The sequence below is a fragment of the Pogona vitticeps genome, chromosome 4, assembly GCF_051106095.1.
Source record: "Pogona vitticeps strain Pit_001003342236 chromosome 4, PviZW2.1, whole genome shotgun sequence".
Taxonomy (NCBI): domain Eukaryota; kingdom Metazoa; phylum Chordata; class Lepidosauria; order Squamata; family Agamidae; genus Pogona; species Pogona vitticeps.
In genome coordinates this window covers 68,889,968-68,916,862 of record NC_135786.1, presented here as the reverse complement: position 1 = coordinate 68,916,862, position 26,895 = coordinate 68,889,968, and the positions used below count along the sequence as shown (strand labels likewise).

General features: G+C 38.8%; 1 protein-coding gene across 3 annotated transcripts in view; it reads left to right on the top strand.

Annotated features, from left to right (window-relative positions):
• The first annotated feature begins 4,487 nt into the window (after positions 1-4,487).
• TUT4 (terminal uridylyl transferase 4) overlaps positions 4,488-26,895 on the top strand; it is a 49,387-nt gene continuing 26,979 nt past the window's right edge. Inside the window, exons 1-13 of one of the 3 annotated variants that reach the window (XM_072997623.2) lie at positions 4,488-4,618; positions 4,927-4,984; positions 12,541-13,210; positions 14,239-14,402; positions 15,639-15,755; positions 18,121-18,298; positions 21,482-21,570; positions 23,306-23,357; positions 23,542-23,611; positions 24,094-24,220; positions 24,428-24,547; positions 24,766-24,987; positions 25,089-25,263. In XM_072997623.2, coding sequence (XP_072853724.2) covers positions 12,655-13,210; positions 14,239-14,402; positions 15,639-15,755; positions 18,121-18,298; positions 21,482-21,570; positions 23,306-23,357; positions 23,542-23,611; positions 24,094-24,220; positions 24,428-24,547; positions 24,766-24,987; positions 25,089-25,263 — 1,870 coding nt within the window. In that variant the 5' untranslated portion in view covers positions 4,488-4,618; positions 4,927-4,984; positions 12,541-12,654. Of the gene's footprint in view, positions 4,619-4,926; positions 4,985-12,518; positions 13,211-14,238; positions 14,403-15,638; positions 15,756-18,120; positions 18,299-21,481; positions 21,571-23,305; positions 23,358-23,541; positions 23,612-24,093; positions 24,221-24,427; positions 24,548-24,765; positions 24,988-25,088; positions 25,264-26,895 lie in introns of all 3 variants that reach the window. The other 2 variants (XM_078392887.1, XM_020788082.3) reach the window with 2 other exon arrangements.

The following is a 26,895-nucleotide window of genomic DNA, read 5'->3' as shown; positions in this document are numbered from 1 at the left end:
TATCAGCTTAGTGCTGCTAATTACTTAATTGACAGGTTTGAAATTTTAATTACTGTCCCCTTTCCTATCCTTATTCTTTCCCCTTACTTTCAAGGAACACGTCCAGGAATTATATCATCTGTAGTCACATATAGTCTGAGAGTATTGGCAGGATAAACTGTGACAGGAGATAATGTCATTCCTGCATACGTCCCTTGAAACTAAGGGGAAAAAAGAGTATCAGATGGGAAGGTGGTGATCATTCTGATGTGTGAATTATGATGCATTTTGCAAAATTACTGTTCAAACATTTGATGTTCTGTACTCTTAGACTGTTAGGTAGCATTCCATGTTATTTTTCCATAGAAATGTTTTTGAGAAATGTAGTAGTCTAATGTCTTAAGTGACAAGTGGCTTCCTTCATTAAAGGAACAGCAGAGACAGGACTCGAGGAAGGAAAGAAACAAGGGTGAGGGACCTGTAGGCTGGAATGTGAATAGCATTATGTATGAAGGGTGAACTTCCGAATTAATCCGCAACCGCTGCGTGAGCACTGATTGCAATTTCAACTGTAATACAGGTTGCAGATCAAATTGCAATAAAGCCCAATCAGAGTGATTTCCTGTATAGTTGCACTCTGATTTGTCCAGACTGATAAAGGCTATACAAGGAGATATATGGAATTGGACAATTTTATTTTGGCCTGAGGAAGAGAAGGTACTATTCTACTATCAGATGGCATCTCAGGAATAATGGTGTTGTTTAATAGACTGATCCTCCTTCAATTTAATGTTTTCTTCTTGTATGTCAATTTCTTTTATACTTGGTCTAAGAATCAATTGTTCTATCTGTAAATAGTTTGTTCAAAATACACATGAGCCTCTGTTATTCTGTCATCTAACAAAAGCTGTATAGCCCTAAAATTTTGCTCATTTGGAAAGTGCAGGATATGAAAAATAAATGTATATAGCATACTTCTGTGCTTGAATTATTTGGCAATAATACACATTTTATTTTCAATATATTAACATTATTTCTTACTAAGAAATGTAGCGTACAAGAATAAACTGAAGACAAAGAAACTACTGTAAAATATGCTGGAGATCTATTCACTGTAATAGCAAAAGTACAGGAGTAGATCCACACTTCATCATACTTTGTTGTTGTTGTTTAGTCGTTAAGTCGTGTCCGACTCTTTGTGACCTCATGGACCAGAGCACGCCAGGCCCTCCTGTTTTCCACTGCCTCCCAGAGTTGGGTCAAATTTATGTTGGTAGCTTTGATGACAGCTTCGAGCCCCGATTCCTGAAACTTCGCCTTCTTGCTTTCGGCGGCGGTTGCTGCTGCTGTGGCCATCACCGCTGCCAAATCGGTGGTAGGAAATAGTCACGGGCAGAAGCACAACATGTCTGGAAAGGGGTGCACGGATTGGCTACTTTACCGGCAGGCGCCTCCGCCTGGGTCTCCCCTCATCATACTTAGAGAAGATATTTAAAATCAGTACGGCATTATTTATTTTATTTATTTTATTTTATATGCCACCCACTCTACCCAGAGGTCTCTGGGCGGCTTACAATAATTAAAATTCAATACAATAAAATGATTAAAATACAATTAAAATACAATTAAAATACAGTTAAAATTGCCATCATCAGGGACCCACAGTTGATGTTATTAGATAGTCATGACTAACTTAAGTCTCACTGATTCCAGTGCGTCTAGTGACTAAATGTGGATCCTTCACAGTAAAGCATCTTTACTCACACAATATAATAATGACAATACTTCACTAATTTTGCTATTATCATTATTAGCATCCTAGTACATCTTGATTTATATTTCTTATGTTTCATTCTTACTGGGTGTTTTCTGCCAAAAGCAGTGAGAAACTGCCATCAGGCTTTCAGGTCAGAAATGCAAAAGTAATGTAAAGTCCACAGAGCCCTTCGATATAGTAATTACTAACAGATAATAACAGATGTCAATGCTTAATGCAGAGCTTTGAGATTGCCTAATACCCATTCTGGATGAAGAAATGGAAGTCATTAAGTAGGATGATATTATGGGGCCAAATAGTTAAATCTTCACTACAGCTCTCTACAGCCCAACAAAGACTGCTAGCAGATGGGCATTTGTACCACAGTTTGGTCCAGGTTAGGGGCAAGCTGTTTCACTCCTTCTCCTGGCAACCTAATAGTGTATGTCCTATTGCAAACTTGCCTGCCCCTGATTGATGGCTACCTGCACCTTTCTGGATCCTTGTCAGGGGCTTCTGTGGCGTTTGCCCTTGTGGCCCCTGCTTGTCTTTCCCTCATAAAGGCTCATGTCGCATTTTCTTCTTGCTGCCACCAGTGGATTACCTCAATCCACAATATAAATGACATTGTGAACAGAAACAGAACTTATTTACTGTATTGGAGTGAAGCAGATTGAATAATAACAGAAGTTCTTCAGATACATGGTATACATACGCAATTCATCAACAGTTCTCTCAGTACAGTGGTGCCTCGCTTAACGAGCGCACCGTATAACGACGAATCCGCATAGCGATCCTGTTTTCGGGATCGCTAATGCGGAGGCATAGCGTCGGCCCCAATGGGCAAAACTGGCATAGCGAAGATAGGTAAGCATTTCGCTTACCGATCTTCGCTTTGCGACGCCCGCATACCAGCTGTTCGGTGGTTTCAAAATTGCCGCCAGACGCCCAAAATGGCGGCGTGCAGCGTTTTCGCGCCCTCCCCTCGCTTACCGAGGGCACGAAAATGGCTGCTGGACCCTGGAAACTTCGCTAAATGGTGAGTTTTGTGCCCATTTGGAACGCATTAAATGATGTTTAATGCGTTCCAATGGGCTTCCCCGCTCCGTTTAGCGAAGTTTTCACATAGCAAAGGTTAATCCGGAACGGATTAACCTCGCTATGCGGGGCACCACTATACATACTTCTTTTCTCTTGCTATATCATTACCACCTTCTCTACCTATTTTCCTAACTAGCTCTATCTTTCTCAGTATCTCCCCCTCTCTCTGACTAACCAGCCCTATCTGACTCCTGCTTCTCTAATCCATTTCTAATTCATTTAAGAACAGTGATGATGTATGAGAATGTTGGTCTTGGAAAAGACAGGCATAATCTTAGATTTATTAAAATATGGTCCACTCTTTGCCAAAAATGCTGATGTTACTACAACACTATAGCAATGTAGGTGAACCTGGATCACCATATAGTAATCTGAAGTCAACACTAGATATAGTACTGTACTGCTAACCTTTGAATTGTTACTTAATCAAGAAATTCACAGGGTGGAGGCATAGACAAGTTGTAAATTTTCAGAATAATCTACAGTATCTCACTGTTGGGGAATAGTTAACCTGCATCCAGGCGATCTCTGTGAAGGAAGGTCAAGAATCACATGTGATTAATCCGTTACACAGGGCTAAGTTTGCCACAGCCAGTTCAAAGTTTCTATGCTGGTCTGAACATTGCTGATGTGGAGACTCATAGTCAAGAGAGCAAAAGATTATAATTCTCTGTACCTCAACTTAGCATTTACAGTACTTCAGAAAAATCACTCATGAGGTCAGGCCGTTAAAAATATTATCTGAGAAGCACCACCACTTGGAAACAACAATGATGGGCCTCCATACAGGTATAGTGTCATGTATGACTTTTCCACCCCTCTGAAGTCCACAAATCTTCATTTTTGTTAGACAGACTGCAGATTTACTCTACATTTCACAGCTCCCTCCAAAGACTACAATCAATCAATCAATCCATCCATCCATCGCAAGAGGCTAGCTCTACTAGCCAGATGCAACAAAAACACCAAAAAGGTGCTACATGAGACACTTAAAAAACAATAACGTAAGCGCGTCCTCTTGATCTGGAATTTTTGCAGAGCGTTGAAAAGTACTGTAATGAAGATGCCACAGACGTCCCGATGGCGGTTCGGTTAACCTGGCAACAGAGATGGGTTCGTGCAAAAACAAGTTGTTATGATGAGGTTGCGTGGTGATTTTTTAAAAAAACCCTTAGCAAAACTTCAGGGGCTGGGGAGAAACCCAGACTTTACTTTTCAGTTCGCTCGGTTCCAGGAGTGAGGTCCTGCGGGGTTGAGGAGCTGATTCTCCGTCCCTGTGCGAATGAATCCCTGGGGGGGGGGCAATACTGGCTATGGGGGTGGGGGGCGAACCCTGCTGCCCTCGCGCCACGCGCAGGAGTGGGCGGGGGGGCAATAACCAGTATAGTTCACAAAGATGGGTCGCTCCACCAAAGGCGTTGGTCTCCCTTCCTCAGGAGACTATAGGAGCCAAAGAGAACGGATTCTGGCCAGCGGGGGTTGTGTGTGTGTGTGGGGGGGGGGTTGAGCTGAGACGCGGGGCGAAGTTCAACGTCTCCTCTGTTGAGACAGACTGACAGAAGCAAGTCACCGGCGGGCCTCCCTCTCTCCCTCCGTCCAGTAACAAACCCTTCCCCACCCCGCTCGGTCTCCCGCTTCCCTTTCCCCTCCCCCACAATGCAGTGCGCGCCGCGGCTGACATGGCGGCCGGCCCAGACTGAGGCGCTCGCATCGGGGCCTCCAGTTTGCCGGAGCAGGACATGGAGGGGGCCGCGGCGGAAACCTCCCTGGGGTGACAGCCAGGTACTTGAGTCCGTGGGCCCAGAGAAGGGTGGCGGGCTTCCAGCGGCTCCTCCTTTGCCCAGCCCTCCCCACCTCTGGCTCTCCCCTTCGGGTTGAAGTACGGAATGGACCGGCGGCGGCGGGGGGGGGGGTGTCCCTGAGCGAAGGGCCTTTGCTGGTGGTGCTTTTCCTCCCCTGCCCTCCCCCCCTGTAAAACCCTTCTCAGAGCGCCTCCTTTTCGACAACTGCCGGGCCCCCCGTGTTGCCTGAGGAGCCCTCTCGGTTTTGGAGGAGCCTCCTTTCGACTCCCTGCTCTTGTTTTCCTGTAGGGAACCCGGAAAGGGAGAAACGAAAGTTAACGAGTCCAGGCCCTTCGAGGAGTGCGCGGTGAGCGAAGTCATGCAGGTTGATTGACGACGAAGTTGTTGCTTTGGGATTTCGACTTCGTTCATTTGAAGACCCTTTAAAAACGGGGGGGGGGGGGCTACTGGAAAGTTGCACTAGTACGTTGGCGGGGGGCTATCTGTGGCCAGAGTAACTAATTTAGGGGAGAGCTGTAAAATTTGGATGGAAAGCTAAGCTATTAATGTTGTTTTCGGGAAAAACATGCGTGGAGGGGGGAGAGCTGGCTGTGGTATCCTGATTTTATCGTGTCCGATCTTTGCAAGTTTCGCATCAGAGCAAGTGGGAGAATAATGGACTCAGTGTAGTAGATCATCCTTGTCCTTATTATTTTATACAGTCCTATCAAAGTTCATGATACTTTAAGGAGGTTTTTGTAATTAAAAATATACTGTACGTCATAGGGGAGAATCCTACATTACTTTTTAGGTGATGGCGAGTGAACTATTTAGCTTTCCATTGTAGCCCAGGACATACTTGCTGTACAATATTTTGTAATCACCAGCTGATTTAAAATCTAGTTGTCAGCATTCTGTAAACAGGGGAAGTCAAGCAATAGAAGTAGACTTGTGACAGCTTTCCACACCACAGAAGTATGTGGAAAGGAGAAGTGAAACTTCTCACAGTATGGTTTGAGCAAATACTTGATGTTGCTGTGCTTTGTGAAATGGCTATGATCCATTTCGTAATTGGGGTAAAGGAGAACAGAAGCTTATCTCTGAGTTGTTATAATATGGTTTGGGGTCTTTGCTTATCTCTGAGTTGTTATTAAAAGCATTTTGAAGGTTAGATTCAGCCAAGTCAAGGCTTTTTGCATTTAAAATGCAAAAAGTCAGCTTGAACCTTTTCAGCGCCTCACATAAGCTTTTTTAAAAAGAAGCCAGGCAAAATGGAAATCAAAAATGTATTTAACCTCCCTTGAGTGAAAAGACATCTGAGATTTTTCTGGTAGTCTCCACAGTTTTAGTTTCTGTAGGGTTAGGGATGATTATAGGGCTTGCTAAAGCGTGAAAGAAGCATGTCAGTAATTCGAATAGTGGTTCTTCTTCACTTTGACATTCAGAACACTGGGCACCACTGTGGGCCTTCATGATGTTGTTCTAATTAAATAGTCGGATTCCTCTGGTCCAAACCAATTCTGATGACTTATTCAAATTAGACTAGTGTAAAGAATTTTTTTTAGAAATCATAATCATGCCTCTTTGACACCTGATGATTTCTCCTGCAACAAAACCCATTTATACAGAGTAGCATTTATATAAAATGGTGAACATCCATTTGCAACTTATGACTACATCATACTCATTCTGTGATGTGATTTGAAATTTATGGTGTGATGTGTGTAGTACATATGGCATATTTTGATTTATGAACAGTGACAATGAAACCTGGATAGATAACTGTTTGCCTGGAACTTAACATTCATATTGCAGCAAGTTCATACATTCAAGTATTTTCACAAACGGAGACTTCAAAAACCAATGTAAGGCACGCTAGGCAAGAGGGTTAATAACTGGTTGTGTAGCAACTCACGGGCTGAAATTCTTGTTACTTAACGTAGTGGGTTCGTGGGTCATCGTAGATGGGTTGTAAAGGTAAAGGTTCCCCTTGACAATTGTCCAGTAGTGTGCAATTCTAGGGGGTAGTGCTCATCCCCGTTTCCAAGCCATAGAGCCAGTGTTTGTCCGTAGACAGTTTCCGTGGTCACATGGCCAGCGCGACTAGATACGGAATGTTGTTACCTTCCCACTGTAGTGGTACCTATTTATCTACTCGCATTTTTACATGCATTTGAACTGCTAGGTTGGCAGGAGCTGGGACAAGCAACGGAAGCTCACTCCGTCTGTGTATTTGAACTGCTGATCTTTCGACCTTGCACCCCAGAGGCTTTGTGGTTTAACCCTCAGCACCAATTTCTTCCTTGACCTTTCAGTGTGGGATATTAAAGTTAGTGGATATCTGTATGTATGAGAAGCAGGCCCTTTGAGGGAGAAATAAGCCTCTACCTCCTGAGAAGGGATGACTTTACCTCATTAAAAATGCCTTTTTATGCAAACACATTGGCTTTGTGTATATCGCAAGTTACTTACCTATTATAAAAGGAGATCACAACTTGAAAAGGTAGGGAACCACTCTTCTTGAACCATTAGATTCCCCTTGGACTTCCAGAAATATAAAGACTTACATTTTAAAATGATGACAGTGCAAGAGGGTCTAGTTCTGTTTGCTGGATTTTTTTTTTTTTTTAAAGTGTGTGCAACAACGTATGCTCTAATTTTCAGCCCTGCTGAGTGGGCTCCATCTCTCTCTCTTGCGTGTGCATGACTCTGCCCCTCCAAGCGCATATAAAGCAAGGGTGTTCCATTGGTAACTATGAGTAGTGTTCACACTGTTGGAGAAAGAAATATTAAAGCACCTTACCATAGTTAACAGATTATGAATACTTCAAGTAAACACATAAAATCTGTTGATTGTAAACTTGTATAATAATGCATTAATAACAGGAACCTGATATTTAGCCACTGTAGATAAAAACATTAATATGATTTCCTGTTTTTCTTTGAAATTTCAAAATGTAATGATTTTGGGGCACGTGCATATGTTCACATATGGAACTGGAGAAATTCTGTAGGAAAGGAATGTGAGCTCTGATCTATATACAGTATCAGCTTCCTGCTGCAGGCCATCTCACCTTATCTGTTGCAGGTCTTTCACTCCCATTTGTGGTCGCTCAAAATATTAAAGTTTATAAAGGGAAGAACCTGCAGGGAGTAAAGGTCGTGTATATAGCAGCTTTTTGCTTTGCTTCTAAAAGTTACCCCACTCCTCTCTACCTCGGTGTTAGTATACAAAATTGCAACTGTTGCAATACCTTTTTTTTCCTTCTCATGTTTTTTCACTGCACCATACCAGTTTTTGTTTAAAAATCCAGAATATTTGTACCCAGACTAACTAAGGCAGTGGAAGTTATTTACTGCAAAATTATCTGCAACTTATTCCAGTAGAAGAAACTGGATTTTTGAAAAAAGGTGCAAATCTTTAGAAAATTCAGTTATCTTTTTATTAGCTATAAATTAATTTATTCTTAAAATTAATTTTAATGTTTTTCTTATCTTGAAAATCAAGCAATTAAAAACACATTTAACTTTTGTTCTGAATCTAAAATATTTTGCATGATTAGCTTAACATTCATTTCTTTTTACTTATTTACAAGTTTATCCAGAAAAATAGTTCCCTCTCCAATTGAATTGAAAAAAAGACTGCCATAGATCTATAAGCATCTGATTTAATGGCTGAAATCCTATTGCACAGTTGCAACAACAGCATTAACTGTTGGAGATGAATTGCCATAGGTTAGGAAATCTCCCTAGACGCTATCTGTTGCATGCAGAGTTGCACGACTCAATATGTGGTAGATAATGTCTACAAAGATTTCTTAACTTATGACAGTTTGTTTCCAAAAGTTATGGCATTTGTGTAATTCTGCAGCAGAATTTCAGCCAATACTATATGTTGTTTTCACTTATATTTAATGAAGAAAAATATTTTTAAAAACCCAAAAAGGTATGCCATATTTATGTGCCATATAAATATCTGGAAAGGTTTTCAGAAACTTGGTTTCTGAATTTGGTATCTAAGGTATTTGGTATTCAAGGTTTAGAAAAAAGTTTAAAGGTTTTTAAACTAAACTGGGTATTGGACCTACAGTTGCTCAGGGAGAAGCCTAATTTTATAACAGATCTTTTGCATCCCCTCCTGAGCTCTGCACTTCTCTGCCACAGCCTAACTATAGCACTGAGAGATTGTTCTGAATAGTACTAGATTTGTCCTGTAGCAGGAGGACATGAGTGCTCCTATGGAAGAGTGGAAATTCATCAAAATTGGGTGAAAGTGTCTTAATCAATGGAAACAAAAGTAATACAGTTACTTTTTCTTTTAGTGAAGTTCTTGAACCTCTTATCTGTTTGCCATGTTGTCCTTGTAGAATTTCAGCTCTCTAATATCCATTTTGAAGTGAGGTTACCAAAATAGTCCAGTTTTTCAAGCATGACCACTTTGAAATTCTTTATAAGGATATTATAAATATGGTTGTTGTGGGTTTTTCGGGCTCTTTGGCCGTGTTCTGAAGGCTGTTCTTCCTAACGTTTCGCCAGTCTCTGTGGCCAGCATCTTCAGAGGACAGCACTCTGTGTTCTGGTGTAGTTGGCTTGAGAGTGCAGTATTTATTGCTGTGAGATAGGCTTTTGTCTTTTTCTGTAGATGGGTGATTAGTGTGTCTTGTTGTGGGTGTATTGTGCTAAGGAGAAGAGATTATCTGTCACTGTGGTTGATGGGTGTCATTAGTTGGTCTTTTGTGTATAGTGATCCCCTGTCCTTGTGGCTAGGTAGAGTTCATTGACCTTTTGCACACTGTATTTTTGAGAGCTGGGAGCCAAGTTTTGTTGAGCTTCACACTTTCCTCTTTTTTGTTGAAGTTCTGCTGGTGATTGTGGATTTCAATGGCTTTGATCCTGGTGTGGATGCACAAAACGAAGCATCGACACCAGAATCAAAGAACATGAGAGACATTGCAGACTAAAACAACCAGAAAAATCTGCAATAGCTGAACATGCCCTAAAACAAACTGGACGTGAAATTCTATTTAAAAATACTGAAATACTGGACAACACCAGCAATCATTATGTCAGTCTGCACAGGGAAGCCATTGAAATCCACGAGCACCAGCAGAAGTTCAACAAAAAAGAGGAAACTTCAACAAAAAAGAGGAGAGTCTGAAGCTCAACAAAACTTGGCTCCCAGCTCTCAAAAATACAGCATGCAAAAGGTCAACGAACTCTACCCAGCCACAATGACAAGGGATCACTACACACTAAAGACCAGCCAATGACACCCATCAACCACAGGGACAGATAATCTCTTCTCCTTAGCACAACAATACACCCAACAACAAGACACACTAATCACCCATCTACAGAAAAAGACAAAAGCCTATCTCACAGCTATAAATACTGCACTCCCAAGCCAACTACATCAGAGCACAGAGTGCTGTCCTCTGAAGATGCCGGCCACAGAGACTAGTGAAACGTTAGGAAGAAATACCTTCAGAACACGGCCAAAGAGCCCGAAAAACCCACAACAACCATTAGATCCCGGCCGAGAAAGCCTTCGCGAATACATATTATAAATATCCTTATAAAGGATATTTTCATTTTCAAATTCTTCTTGAACTCTTAACATGAAATTTCCCCTTTTAATATTGAGTGGATGTTCATTTCACCTGAGATTTCTTTCCTAACCCTCTATTCCATTTGTACACATCCTGTAAAGCCAAAATCCCTCTCTGGTTTTTCCTCACCAGGCAAACAATAAGCATGTGTGTATATGTGTGAGAACAGACTGTAACCGAATTTCCCATTTCCAAAGCAACAGCACAAAGAACAGCAATTAGAAAACCAGAGCTTTCCTGGAGTTGCTTGTGGATTGTACATTCTAGATATTCTTGGGAAGACTTTGAAGTGCAGATACAGAGTACATTCTCTTTTGTTACTTTTCTCCACCAGTTCAGTTATACTGAGACTTTGAAGTCCCTAGTTATGGATCTGATCTGGCTTCCTCATAGATAGCCTTCCATTGACAGTCAAAAACTAGTGTGTGTTCGGCTCATGGAATTGATATACTTTTACACTGCTATATGTTTTTAATATTTATTAGAAGTGTAAGAGATACGTAAATATTTTTTTTCATTTGGGGTTGATAGCCAAGCATGTACCAATGTTCTCTCTTTTGAGAGCAAATAGGCAGTGCATGTCTCCCTTCAATTCTTATTTCTCCTATTGCAAAGAGAAGTTGAAACCAGACTTTATAGATTTTGAATGACAAAATACTGCTTAAAAGATTGTAAAAAAATTATGATGATACATTTTTATGTTGGCTTCTAGGCACTTGCAAAGTAATAACTACAAGCTGGATCCTGTACAAATATCATAGGCAGTTAGTATTCTGTGTGTCCTCTAAGTGACATTTCTTCATTTCTTTTTCTGACCATCTGTTCTGTGAGCCCTTCCAGAGCGTTGGGAGTTATTACTTGCTACTACCAGTGCATGGTAGCATAAATGTACCACCCTCAGTCCTGCAGGGGTTTTTTTTTTTTTTTTTGGTGGTGGGGGGAATGGAATGGGAATGTTCCTAATCTACTGATATTGTTTTACAAGGAAAATATATTAATATAGCCTCTGTATTTTAATCATCTTTCGAACATTAATTGTTAAAATATGAGCATTGGTAAATGTAATCGGTTTAATAGATATTTAATGAATGAATCATTGGATTGATTAATTGATAAGGGGTGATTTGCTAAAAGGTCATATTTTAGATGAGATGAAAATAAAGACTGTTTTTGATGGAGTTCTGATTCTTTCTTTTAAAAATATACAACAGATTGGAAAGGGAAATAATCTTTTCCATAGTGCATTGTATCTTCTTTTTGTTAGTTTCTGAAGTTGAAGCTTTGTGCACATTCATTTGGACATGCATCTCATTGAACTATTGGGAGCTCTAAGTAAATATGCACCACACTAGGATAAACATTTAAAGTTGACTAACGTATTTTGTGAATCTCAGAAAATCTGAGTAATAATACACATACATTTAAGTTCAGTTTTTGATATTGTTTAAAAACTCTGTGAAGAGCAGGGTTTTTCCCCACGTTAAATGGCTCCATGCTTTTTGTCCCAATTGTACAACTATGCTTTTTGTATTTTGAAATCCTTGACATGCTGACACTCAAATTCATGGAAAATAACAGATATGAAACCAAAAAACTAACAGGAAATGGAAGTGAAACTTAGCTGGTTCTTCAGTAGTCTGAATCAAATCCAAACTGCCTTATTAATAGACCATAAAACTATGTAAGTTTCAGTTACAGGTCACTGATATAAACTGTTATGTTATGTTATTTATTTACATATATATACACCACCTTGCTAGTTGTGGAGCCACTACTTTGGATGCTTATTCTTTAAGCTTTTAAAGAACTTAACTTTGTATTTGTGGTTTTTTTCTATACTAAGTGAATGCTGCAATAATTTTAATAAGGTGTTTTTACACCTTATTACTCACTATTAACAAGAAGATCTTAAGAAATTTCAATATTAATATGACAATGGTAACAAATCTAAGAACAGATCTCATGGTATCATTCTCCTCTTCAAGTTTCTTCCCCAACCCATTTGAGAACCCGTGGACTAGCATATCTCAAAGAAGAGCATGAATAGGATATAAGAATGTTTATTTTCCTCTCTGTTTTGCTGCTCTTGTTGTCACCAAAGAATTTAAAAGATACTATTCAATGTAGTGCACTAATTTAATCAATAACTCCTTACAATATGATTGGACTGTTTGATTGCTTTTTGTTTCTGTTCCCTCCCTAACTTTTCTTTTCTGGTGAAAAAGCAAAATATTGGGGGTTATGTTGATGAACAAATAGTTATGTTGTTTTATCATATTATGTTTTTCAAAGAGCAACATAATCTTCCCCACAGACAATCAGCCAGATACCCTGCTTGAACAGAGGATTTAGGTCGGCTCAGATTGTTGCAAAATTTCATTTCAAATACTGTAGTCTCAAGTGATAGACGAAGCAGGTCTTCTCAATAATGGAAGAGGGCAGGAGCTCAAAAAGTGGAAATCATGATGCAAGAAAATCTGCCCGTGTTGTCTGTGAAGAAAGCAAAAGTACAAGAGCTGCAACCAATCAACATTTTAAAACTAACAAACATGAGAAATCCATAAAAGAAACTGGGAGAAGTTCTTCAGGTGGGAACAGTTTCAAAAAGAATAAGCAGAATGATAATTGTCCTGAAAAATCAGGAGAAAATAAATCATGTAAAACAAACAGTCGTATTTCTGGATTGAAGGACGCGGAATCAAGTCTTCAGGATCAAAGTCGAAGCAAAACAAAAAGATTACCAAATGTACCAGAAGGCACAGAATGCCTGAAACAGTTAAGACTTCAACATGTGGATGAAAAACCTCCAAACTCCCATATTTTGCAGAATGGTGCCAGCACAGTAACCTTAGCAACTATGCAAAGTTCTGAGCTGGAAAATCAACCAAGAGAGGATTCATCCAAAGTTAATATAAACTGGCCTAATGATTCAGGCGAAAATAGTTTGGATGTGAGACCAGTGGAACAGATGTCTGAAGACTCCTGTGAGTACAGCTTTCAGTTTTTATGAAAGAAGAGAAAAACGTTAATCCAGTTTGAAATATGTTTAAAACAGTTTTTGTACATTTTAGCTTCATGAGTATTATCAAAAAATTCAGCTAGTTGAAAAACATTCTTTTCATACTCAATGCAAATAGAAAACCAGCAAGCCACACAGAAATCTAGTATGAAATTTTTCTGATATGCTATCTTTATCTGAATGGAGTTAAATAAGTCATGATTCAAATGTGGTCTGAAGCATGACTGACCATTCTGTCATCATATTTTGTCATATTTATAGACTCAGTATGGATAACATTAACAGAGCTGATGTTTCTTATCTCCCCGTGTGATACAGCATTTGTGAATTCAATAGGTGCTTTTTGAACTCAGAATTAAGACTTGAGCTTTAGATATGGAGATAATTGACTAGAGCAAGGTTTGCTCTATTACAAATCTCTTTATACTGTATATTATCTGTAAAATGGAAATAAATAGCTTATTTTAGTTTTTTATTATTACAGTCCATGACCAGCAAAAGACATTGACCATAATACAGGTTAAATTTATAAGGCAGTCACAACATTAATACAGATGAAAAAAGAGATAAAAGAAAAGTATAGCTTAAAATCATTGCTCATTAAATCTTTACGTATCTTGCATGTAGCTGTGAGACATTATGCACAAGTAAGTATAGTCTGAGGATTAAGGCCTAAAAGTACTTCATGTGAGATCTATGTTTCAGGACACCCTGAAAACCAGTTAAGCAAAGGGAGAATAAGCTTAATAGAGAGGTAGGCAGCAGGAGCTACAGTATATCTGGAGTTATCTGCTGTGAGAAAATTGCAGGTTCTGCTAATGTTAGGAAATAAATAGCAACATTTCATGAGTTAGTTGTAAGTTCCACAGAGGAGCTGCTGCTTTGTTCACATAATACATTGCATTGGTTAAATTAAAGTTATAATGATATTATAAAGTGCTTTTTAATTGCTTATAAAAACAGAGTTAATTTACAGATTTTTTCTCATGCCAGGTGCAGCAAAGCATTCTGATTCTGCAAAAGAAACTAATGCAGAGACTGCCTCTTTAGAAAACATTGCTATAATTGATGAATCAACACTGATGGCAGAACAGCAGCTAGGCTTGAAACAAGCCGAAGAACGACTGGAAAGGGATTATATTATCCGCTTGGAAAAAGTAAGCAGAGTTCAATTTATATTATTTTCTTCTTTAGGCTATTTCTGCATATGTAGTTGTGGGGGGGGGAGATGCATGGCCACTGGCTTGGTCTTTAATAAAAATTTGGAGTACAGAATGGTTGTGCGTAAAGTCCTTCTCAACTGTGTTTTAGATGCTGGTGTGTTTGATAGGAAATATATCAGATTTGTATTACGTCTTCTCATAATTAGGATGAAATAGATGGCATGTTTCCCCTTGACTGTGGTCCTGTTCACATGAGATGCATGAGAACCACTGATCAAGCTTGTTCATATTACCTCCTATACCACGACAAGCCAGCATTTGTGCATTTCCTCCTCTCTGTATGACTTGACTTGGGTAGCTTTCAGGAAATGTCTGTTTTTAGCATTTGGGGTAATATGTGAAAAAGCAAACTTGTCAAAGTGCAATAATGTGCCAGTGTGCACGATGTGTTTGATACATACTAGTAATCAATATGTATAGGCTTTGTAAAAAGTATTTTTTCCAAGATCATAATGTGCCCAGTGAACAGATGAATAAACTCAAAAACACTGCTAAGGGCTATAAAAACATCTGCTTCATAATCCTCTAATATTTTGCTACTCAGAAACTACACGCTTATGGTTCTCTTTTATAGTTTACTTATAAAAAGAATAAACCATATCAGTACCTGCTTGTTATGATTTGGGAGGCTCAAACAATATTTCTTCTTTAGATTGAGTATTACCATCATAAAACTTTGAGGCCACTGTTTTGTCCAATATGACATGGTCCTTGTCCTTATATCATATTTTTCACACATATTTTTGAGTCCTCTAGTTCCATAAATTACTGTTATTCTGCCATCTTTTCAAACATCCAACATCTATCTTAATTTCTTCTTAGAAGCATTTGAACAAAATAGGTATATATTCATTGATTTAACTAGAGGTTCTGAGTTTTGTTGTAAGATTAGATAAATCTAGATTTCTTGGTGTATTACAGTTTTCTCATTGCACCTATCTTGGCAGCTTGAAAGAAACATGAACAAAAGTGGTTCTACTGTAAATGATATAAAATATAATATATGAATAACTACCATATCCTACTATGATTGGTAAGAAAAGTCTTCATAGCTGCTATATTTTTCTGGAGTAGATGTGCTTGGTAGTGGTAATTATTGTCACGATGGATAGGCAAACAAATGCGATTAAGTGCCTGCTGAATTTTAAACATGTGAGTTTTCCCCCACAGCGTTCTCCAGAGTATTCTAATTGCCAGTACTTATGCAGGCTCTGCATAGTCCACATTGAAAATATCCAAGGAGCTCACAAGCATATTAAAGAAAAACGGCATAAAAAGAACATAACGGTAAGCATTGCTAGTTCCAGGCTTCAGATTTATTATATTGGTGGAGACCTCTCTAGCTAGCTTTTTAGTTTTCACTAACTTTTAAAAATCACCTGGTTAACCATAGTAAACAAATATCAGACTTTTGCTGTGCAACAATATTACTGCTCTTAGGAAAAAATGATTGATTTACTGATGAGATAATTCTGTCTCTCTTCCTCACTACTGTCCTTCCCCCATATGGCCCTTAGGACATCTCAGTAAACATAAAATTGCAAACATGTAAAAATATAGCCCAATTTATTATTACTGTTAGTAGTAGCTGTAGTATTATAATCATTATTAGTATTTATTTGTGTAGCTCTATCAGACATGGCTCTGCACAGAAGTAAAAACAAATAAAAATCTCCACTCCAAAGTCCCTGCAGTCCAAAACAACAAATAAAAAAACTAATGGTAATGTAGGTATCTGGCTGTGGACCCAGAGACTGAGAGCTCAATCCCAGAAGAGGATCCAGCTGTATAGCCTTGAGCAAACTGCATGGTCTGTTGCTACTCCTGAACAGGAGGAAAAAGAAATAGAGCTGTGTGTTATTGGTGTATTGGTAGTGTCTGGATATTAATGATACAGCTAGCAAGGTTGAACCTTGCAGCATGCCTACAGGACAGCTTATATGGACTGAAGCAAAATATGTTTGTTTATTTGTTTGTTTGTTTGTTTGATTGATTAATTAATCAATTAATTTCAATAGACCAAAGATCTATTGGGCAGCATTATAGGCTTAAAAACAGTTAAAACCAATAAACATACACTTTAAATCCAAGATGGTAAGATGTGAATTTAAGATATAGCAGGAGGGAAAACCTGCCCAAATAGCCAGGTCTTGAGTTTGCTTCTGAAGACACTCAGAGAGGAAGCCAGGCGGATCTCCACAGGCAAGTTGTTCCAGAGGCGAGGGGCCATTGCTGAGAAGGCCTGGTTCCTCGTTCTTTCCTTCTGGACCTCCCTCGGCGTTAGGCCCCACAGCCACCCAACCTGGCTGGAACGAGTAACTGGGTGGGAAAAGGCGCTCTGCCAGTTATCAAGGTCCTAAACCATTTAGGACTTTATATGTAATTGTAAGAATTTTGAAATCAACATGGAAACAAATGGGCAGCCAATGCAAGGCAGCCAGCATGGGGGAAATATGTTGGTACCTTTTAACATGAGTTAGAAGTCTGGCCACTGCATTTTGTACCATCTGAAGTTTCTGTGTCAAACTCAAAGGCAGCCCAACGTAGAACGCATTACAGTAGTCTAATTTTGAGACTACAAGACCATGGACTAAAGTGGTGAGCACCCTCACATCAAGATAGGGATGCAGCTGGGCAATCTGCTGAAGGTGGAAATGTGTGGAACAGACTACTGATGACATCTGGGTCTCTATGGTGAGCGCCAGGTCCAGATGTACACCCAAGCTGTGAACCTCACTCTTGGTGGTAAGAGTCGCCCCCCAAAGAAAAGGGAGTTTCCCAGACCACTGATGTCTGGAGCACCCACCCGAAGGACCTCCATCTTGCCTGGATTCAGCCTCAGTCCATTCACCTTGCATTCATTGCTGAACAGCCCCCAGGCAGCACTCAAGGGATGAAACAGCATCCACTGTTGTTGGGGGAAAAAAGAGATGTAGAGCTGAGTATCATCAGCGTGCTGATGACATGAAGCCCCAAATCCCCTGATGACCCCTCCCAGCAGCCTCATATAGATATTAAACAGCATTGGATAATTGATCCCCACGGAACCCCACAATTGAGGCACCACAGGGCCAAGAAACTCTCCAATCTGCACTCTCTGGAGCCTCCCCAGAAGAATACCATGGTCGACGGTATCAAAGGCGGCTGAGATGTCGAGGAAGACCAGCAGAGACATTTTGCCTCTATCGGCCTCCCTAAGCAGGTCATCAAACAGGGCGACCAATGCTGTTTCTGTGCTATGGTGTGACCTGAAGCCCGACTGGAATTGATCCAGGGCATTGTTTTCATCCAGAAGAGCTTGCAGCTGATCAGCCACCACCCTCTCAACTACCTTGCTGAGGAAAGAAACATTGTCGACGGGCCTATAATTACCAATATCGTATGCCACCAAGCTCGGTTTCTTCCTAGGAAGAAGTGCCACCTTCTTGTATTGCACAACTGTGATATGTAGGATCACCAAAGCCATGTAGGGTTGCTTATGAGATCTTCAATTCCTATTGTGAGGGACCTTTTGGTATCATGTCATTTCCATGCACTGTTTTTGCTTTGGGATAATATTCAGCATCTAAGGAAATTTCAGGAAGTAAATCAGAATGAGATTTGAAATGTCACCTTCAGTAATAACACTAATATTTATCATAATATTCTTCAGGAAAAGCAAGAAGAAAATGAACTGCGTGCCCTCCCTCCCCCTTCCCTTGCACAAGTGTCTGCTTTGAGTAGTGTTCTGATGGAGGCAGCAAAGGAACAAGGCATATCAGATTATGATTTTAAAATCCGCCAAGAAATTGTATGTGGCATGGAGAAAATAATTCAGGAGCACCTGCCAGGTAATTATGCAGAGTCATCACTGTTTTGCAGGAAAGTATTTCATGTTTTAAAAAATAACATTGTGGGCATATACCATATTTTTCCATGTATAAAATCTTTAGATTAAAATTGAGGGTCGTCTTATACATGGAAGTAAGGAGGGGGGAAGGGATCAACGCGCTTTGATCTCTGCTTTCCCTCTCCACTTCCTTGCAAAGAAAGGGCTTTCCCCCTCCACTTTCTTCACAAGAAAGTGGAGGAGGAAAGCAGAAATCAAAGTGCTTGGATCCATGTCTTCCCCCTCCACTTGCTAAGCAGGCTTAGCAAGAAAGGCAAAAGCAGGGATCAAAGCAATCATGCAGCACTTTGATCTCTGCTTTTTCCCTCCACTTACTAAGCCCCACTTAGATTTCTTAATTTTGGGTTAGAAAAGTTGGGGGGGTTCTTATACACAGAAAAATATGGTAGTTGATTTCCATGTATTCAACTGTGCAAAATAGTTTTAGAATGCTGCAAAACTGAATGGCATTTGCATTTTTTTGGCATTCCTTATCAGTTTTTTGTTATTTGTTTTTTAGAGATTCCCCCTATGACCAATTTTTACATTTTTGTAGTGTTAGCTGTGCAATAGATTTAAAGGGATGAATTATGAATAACAGACAAATTTGAAGTGCAGGTGGAGGGGACAAGATTGCAGCTGGAGAATGATAAACAAATAGTCAAGGAATACCTTATTACCTTGAATAAGCTAACATTTCAAGGGCAGGTGAACTGCTTCCAAGAGTATTGAAGGAACTGGTTGAAGAACTCTCAGAACCACTGTCCATTATTTTCTTCAAATCATGGGAAATGGGTGAGGTGCCAGACGACTGGAGGAGGGCTAATGTTGTCCCTATCTACAAAAAGGGCACAAAGGAGGAACCTGAGTACTACAGAGCTGTCAGACTGACATCAATCCCAGGGAAAATTCTGAAAGAGATTATAATGCGGTCTCTATGCAAACACCTAGAAAACAAAACAGTAATAACTAGAAGCCAGCACGGATTTATCAATAACAAATCCTGCCAGACTAATCTAATCTCATATTTTGATCAGGTAATCTCCCTAATAAACAGAGGGAATGTTGTAGATATAGTATATCTTGACTTCAGCAAAGCTTTTGACAAAGTGCCCCATGATATTCTGATTAGCAAGCTACTGTATTTTTCCATCTATAAGACATCCCCATGTAAAAGACACCCCTACTTTTCTAACCCAAAATTAAGAAATCTAAGTGGGGCTTAGCAAGTGTAGGGAAAGGGATCAGCACTGCAGGATCGTTTCGATGCCTGCTTTCTCCCTTTGTGCTAAGCCCCACGGGGTTTAGCAAAAGGAAGGGGAAGGAGATCAAAGCAGTCCCATGACAGCATGATCGTTTTGATCCCTTTCCCCTTTATACTTTGCTTTGATCCTTTCCCTCCTCCTTTTGCTAAGCTCCATGGGACTTAGTAAGCAGAGGGGAAAGCAGGGATCAAAGCCATACTACAGCGCTTTGATCCCTGCTTTCCTTGTGCTAAGGCTTGGCAAGTGGAGGGGAAAGCAGGGATCAAAGCCCTGCAGGATCACTTTGATATCTGCTTTCCGGTCCACTTGTTTTTGTTCTCTCCTAAGCTTACTTCCGTGTATAAGATGACCCTCAATTTTTAGTCTAAAGGTTTTAGACAAAAGTATAGTCTTATACACTGAAAAATACAGTAACTAGGTGTAGGCTGGATGCACAGTTGGCTACAGAATTGTACTCAGAGAGTGATGATTAATGGCTCCTTCTCAAACTGGGAGGAGGTAACAAGTGGGGTACCCCTGGGCTATTCAACATTTTTATCAATGACGTGGATAAGGGGGTGCAGAGAATGCTAATCAGATTTGCAGATGAAACAAAATTGGGTGGAATAGCTATCATCCTGGAAGACAGAAACAAAATGATCTGGATAGGCTTGAGCACTGGGCTGAAAACAACGGAATGAAATTCAACAGGGATGAGTGCAAAGTGCTGCACCTAGGAAAAAGAAAGAAAACACACAGTTATAAGATGGGGGATACCTTGCTCACCAACACTTGAACAGTGGGTTCAAGTTACAGGAAGCCAGATTTTGGTTGAATATCAGGAAAAACTTCCTAACTGTTAGAGCAGTACAAACTCTAGAGGTGGTGAGTACTCCAGAACAGGAGGCATTCAAGATAAATTTGGACAACTACCTGACAGATATCCTTTGATTTGTATTCCTGAGCAGGGGGCTGGACTTGATGGCCTTATAGGCCAACTTTATGATTTTATGATTATTTCACTTTCTTGTTTATACATGGAATGTTTCAGGGAGATGAAATCCAACCTTACCTTCTTTGATTTCTTCAATGTACATAAATGCTTTGCTTCTAATATATCAAAGCTATATTTGTAACTGGATATAAAATATCCATAATTAGGAAACAACAGTGTGAACAGACACAAAATTAATTAACCTACTTGTGTCTCATTCCATATCAGAATTACAGAGGAAACAGGTTCAAATAATTTATTTTTTAAAATTCACATTAAAAATAAAACTCCACCAACATTTGGATGTGAGAAACGATGAGTGTAGAAGACAAATTAGATTCTACTGTGTCTTTTAATAATAAGGCCAAACATTTTAACAATTTTAATAAGGAAATACACAGAATTAACAGACCAATAGTTAAATCTGGCTCTTATAGTATCATTTTTGTCTGTAAAACTTCTGAGGGCTTCTTCATACACATACAGTGTACACTTATATACTTGTGTTGGCAAGCAGCATGGAGCTGATGTTTATGTAAGCTGTTCTGAAATACTTTTTTTAAGGAATAATCACACTTGGTGCTTATGTCTAGTGCAAAGAGATGACGTTTATTGAGAAGAGACAAGTTAGTGTCTCTGTTAGCTTTATCTTTGAACTATGGAAGGGATGTGAAATTGGCAGCGAAATTAGTTCAGAGTTAGTTCATTCTATTATTTGCCAATATGAATGAACTAATTAATATATCTTTTTTAAAATCTAAAAGCACCTTACAATTGGAAGTGAAAATAATAAGTTCTTATACAATCTCTGAATAGTTTTCCTTCAAAACTATTGTAGTATCATCAAAATATTAAAAACAGTTATGAATTCACATGATTGATTATCAAATTCTTGTATTATTTTCAGAATGTTCATTGAGGATGTATGGATCCTGTCTAACTAGATTTGCTTTCAAAACCAGTGATATTAATATTGATATCAAATTTCCTTCTATGGTAAGTTGGGGAAATAACAATGACATCTTGTTACTAGATGTATTTTATATTTATATTTTTAAAAGATTCCCCCCCAACTAATACAGTTTGTTTTGAACCAACAGTGAAGTCCTTGACCTAGAACTACATTAAGTAAGCACTCTGAGAACATTCTGTCAGAAATTGTACTATGTTTAAGCATATTTCAGTCCAGTCTTGTTCCTTCAGAATTATACTTAATATTATGATTGCCATTTCTCCCCTTTGAGACAAGAGTTTACCTTGTACATTGATGGAATATAGTACAGTGGTGCCCCGCTTAATGATTACCTCGTTAAATGTCGAATCTGCTTGACGATGAGGTTTTTCTGATTACAAAACGATGTTTTAATGGGAAAAATGGCTTTACGATGATTGGTTCCCTGCTTCAGGAACTGATTCTTCGCATTGCGATGATCTGAAAACAGCTGATCGGCAGCTCTCAAAATGGCTGCCCACTGTGCAAAATGGCTCCCCACAGTTTTTAGGATGGATTTTTCGCTGTACAGGCACCGAAAAATGGCTGCCCTATGAAGGATCTTCACTGGACGATTAGGTATTTAACCCATTGGAATGCATTGAACCGGTTTTCAATGCATTTCAGTGGTTTCCCCCCCGCTTGACGACAATTTCACTCTACAGCGATTTCGCTGGAACGGATTAACGTCGTCAAGCGAGGCACCATGTATATCTTAATCTTAATGGTTAAGTTGTTTGTGATATGAGTAAAGAAAGGAGGCTGTAATATAAAGCATACTAACTTAGAAATAAGTTCTTTTGGTGCTATTGGGGCTTGCATCTGACAAAACATTAGGATATTCCTTTGATCAAGGAGTGAGAGAAGGAAAGTATTGGATGGTTCTGCTTTTTGTGCATTTGTTGGATTTTAGTTTACAAATGCTTTTGTCCAAATAGGTTTATTAGCCTTTAGGGTACTGCAAGATTACTTCTGCAAGACCAGCCTAGCTGTTATATTTTAACAAATAAGTGAACCTGAGAAGGTCCAATAAAACCTTTGAGGAACTCAGACTTTTTTGAGATGTAAACAAAGCAGGATGAACTGATTTGGCTTTGGAGAAACCTTGTGTGCTGGCCTTTGGCTGTAGGAATTAGGAAGCATACTTGTGGACTGCCCGCTTATTGATGTGGGTGAGAAATCCTCAGGTTGAAAAGGTTTTGCTACCTTCGCTAGGCAATTTAGAACTCGACCTATTCTGGGCATTTAATGGGGATCAATAGAAATCAGAGTAGTGGATGTCAAGTGGCTGCAGCAAATCCAGTCACCAGTATATAGCTGTAGGGACCAGGAGTACTGTCATCCTGGTTCCCTTGAAATCTTTGGGGTGAGACTTGATGAATTTCAGATACTTCAATAATATCTGTAGCACTTCTCTCCGGTCTAGGATAATTCTGGGGAAACTAGACACATACTATATTGAGTGCATATGTGTTCTCTAGGCTGAAGTAGCTGGTATGCTTATGCTTAAACCAATACAAGATTCTGGGTATCTTGCTCACATGTCCCACTACTGTACCAAAGCTGGCTGTTTATGGGGCAAGACACATGGAGCTTTGATTTAGATTCTAGAGGCAAGTTCCTTTGTGCAAGCAAACAGAGGCTTTTGTTGTACTTTATGATTGTTAAGAATATGGTTGTTCCATTTACTTTTATGGAATCAAAATGAGGGTAAACTAACCATCTTGTTCATTATTTTAGATGAGTCATCCAGATGTTCTGATACAGGTGCTTGAGATCTTAAAAAACAGTGGTAAGTTTGCTAGTTCATCATTTCTAACCTGTATGCTAGATATTTGGACTTAATGCTTGAAACATAAAGGGACTGGATAAAGGACATAGCACACTTCTAACCTTTTATATTATCCACTTGAATTAAGAGAACACTAGAAGATGTTCTGTCTCCTGATGTACTTATTTATTCTTTCCTCTTCCAGATTCTTACTCTGATGTAGAATCAGATTTCCATGCCAAAGTACCTGTTGTTTTTTGTAGAGATGTTAACAGGTTTGTGCACTTCGTATTATGTGTTCATTTTAAAAGGAATATTGCCATCATATCAAAATGTGTTTAGTATTTTTGCAATCTGTTTTAGATAAAGCACAGTTCTTTATTTTGGAACTAGTTTTAGAACAGCTTCCTCACTTTGCCAAGGACCAGGAGCTCTTTATAGATATCTCAAAAACAACAAAGCACAGTTCAGTTCATCCAAAATGTTAAGCATATTTTACTTCCACTGGTTCCAGTGGCAGAAATTGCAGCATATTATTAACTCTCATTGAATCCACTAGAAGTTAAAATACATAAAGTTTTAACTGGGTTGTGTGCAAAGTAATAAATAGATCTCAGCATTTGGGGAAAATATCAACACAAGGAACTAAACCAGTGTAGGCAATATATATGGCAAGGCTTGCATGTTTATTGCTATGTTAACTTACTGGGAAACAATTATACAACTTACATGTTTTCACAATTTCTTTCTCTATCAGTGGCTTAATCTGCAAAGTAAGTGCTGGGAATGATGTGGCCTGCCTTACAACTGATTTGTTAGCTGCGCTTGGCAAACTAGAGCCAGTCCTTGTTCCATTGGTGTTGGCTTTTCGTTACTGGGCTAGAGTAAGTTCTTACCTTCACGACCGTCCTTCTTGGTTTGTAACACTATGACATAAATTGTTACTGCTGTTTTATCCCCTTTTAATGCCAATAAAGGTTTTAAGAAAGAGTAAGTTTTTTTAAATAAAAAACATATTTTTGTTTGCTGTATATGCGACTTTTTGCAGATTCTACTTGATAGACTAAGAGCTGTCATTTCTCTTTTTCTAGTTGTGCCATATTGACTGCCAAGCAGAAGGTGGGATCCCCTCCTATTCTTTTGCCTTAATGGTGATATTTTTCCTTCAGCAAAGAGAACCACGTATACTACCATCATATTTAGGCAGTTGGGTGAGTTTTTTAAAATAGAAATATCCATATTCCAAGAATCATATAACTAGTACCATAGATCCAATGCAGTTAAAAAAAATCATTTTACATATCTAAAGTAGCTTTTGGATCTTTGTTGAGAATCTACTTTTAAGCCAAAATCTGTAGCATAATATCTGAAGCTTTCTGTACATAGCATATGATCTTGTTTGTTGAACGAATTTGTTTTGATTATTCAGATTGAAGGTTTTGACTCTAAGAAAGCTGATGACTACCAGCTGAAAGGAATAGTAGATGAAAAGTTTGTAGTGTGGGAATACAAACCATTGCATAATGGTGTGGGGAAAAACATGAATGGTGTGGAAGGAAAAAATAGAAGTGAACAGCACAAAAGTAATAGCAAGAATGCAGCAACCTTAGAAACAGACTCCCAAAACAATCCAAAGGAGAAATGTGGCAGAGTAAGTGATAAAAAGAAAATTCTTGATTCTCTTTTTAAAATTTCACAATTTAATGGCCGCAAAATATAGAATTCTAAATTTCCTTTTTTTATTTCTTTCAGTCTCCTTTAGCATTGGAAACACCACAGCAGATATCTTTAGGACAACTGTGGTTAGAACTGTTGAAGTTTTATACACTGGAATTTGCTTTGGAAGAATATGTGATCAGCATACGGGTACAAGATCTTTTAACCAGAGAGAACAAAACTTGGCCTAAAAGACGAATAGCCATTGAAGGTGGGGGCATTATGTTTTGTAATAAAATCTTTTGTAATGATTTATCTTTGCCTTAATTACCTGATTTTCTGCATAAATGTTATTGTATTTCATATTATTTTAAACTATACTATGTAAAATTGCAAAATTTACAGATTTTCTTTATGTGTTGGTCAAATATTTGTCCTTGCTCACTGGCTCTTATCTGAGCAAAATGATTTGGAAATACTAATTTACAGGTGTACTTTAACTGTTAACCTTGTATTCTATTATGTTTGGTTAAATAAATCTATTTCTAAAGGAGTAACGGTCTTATAATGCTGTTCCTGAGTTAGGGTAATAATTCCTTATTTTGGCAAGAAACATGCTGTTCCTATTCCTCTATACTTTTACCCCAAAATACTGTAGCGGATGTAGCTTTAAGATTTGGCCTACATTGGCAGTGCATTATCTTCATTTATTATAATGCGATAATTGGGCACACTAATGGGCAGAGGATTCTTGTTCTCCCTGTTTTTATTATACTGTCATTCAGCCTTGTAACAGAAACAGTTACATGCTACAGATGAAATTTTATGTATAAAATTTAGGGTAAGGCTGTGCACAGTGAAAATGTTCCTGTTTGTTTCATATTGGGCTCTTTTTGTGGTGGTACCTCTTTTATTCTTATTTATTTATTTATTTATTTATTTATTTATTTATTTATTTATTTATTTATTTATTTATTTTTGTGCACCAGTCCTTTTCATTTTATACAAAAGGAAAGCCACTTTTGGTTTCCCTTACTGTGTTTTCTGGTACTGCAAAAGCACCAAAGAACCCTTAAAATCTCCCAAAAAAAGCACAAACAAAATAGTCTCACGAAATCTCAGTTGAAATGCACACATTTAACAGAATAAATACACAGTAAATTTAGTTTTTAAAAAATCAATTAAACAGGAAAAGCAAACACACACACATACAGAGAGGGGAAAATAGCAAAATGAAAAGAATAGACATAGCCCCCTCCTGAAAACTAAGAAAAGCAAGCAAGCAAATAAAGGCAAAAAATACTATCAGAACACTTCCAAACCAAAACTACTAGAATATTGGAGATTTTTCTCCCTCCATCACTCTTCTTTTCTTTGAGTTCAACAGACAGCAGCAAAACTAATCCAAAAAGGAAGACCTTGCCCCAAATAAAGTAAAATTTTTTAAAAAGGGGTGAAAACACCAAAGAAATGAGGGTACAGTATATTGATTAAAAAACTAATCTGAAGGAGTCATACTGGCACAGGCAGACTGCCTAGTGATGGCATCAAAAATAATCCCCCCAAAATGAGAGGGGGGAATCCGCCAATTTTATTGTAACAAAGGCAAAAAAAGAAAGCATGGAGGCACAGAGGCAGGCAGGCAGGCAACACAGTTCAAGATCGAGGGCATTAGGGTCTGCATGCCCACAGAGAGCAACTGAAGGAAAGAAGGAGCACTCCTCACTGGGTTTCAATCATTTCAGGCCCTTTCACAGATTCAGAATTCTTGTTCCACTCTCTGTATATTCTGAATGGCTGCTCTCAGCAGCCCTTGTGATGCTATAGGATGAAAAATATCATGAGTAGCTTGACAGACAAAGAGTAAAAGAATGATTACATAGTAGACCAGACATGAAAAACC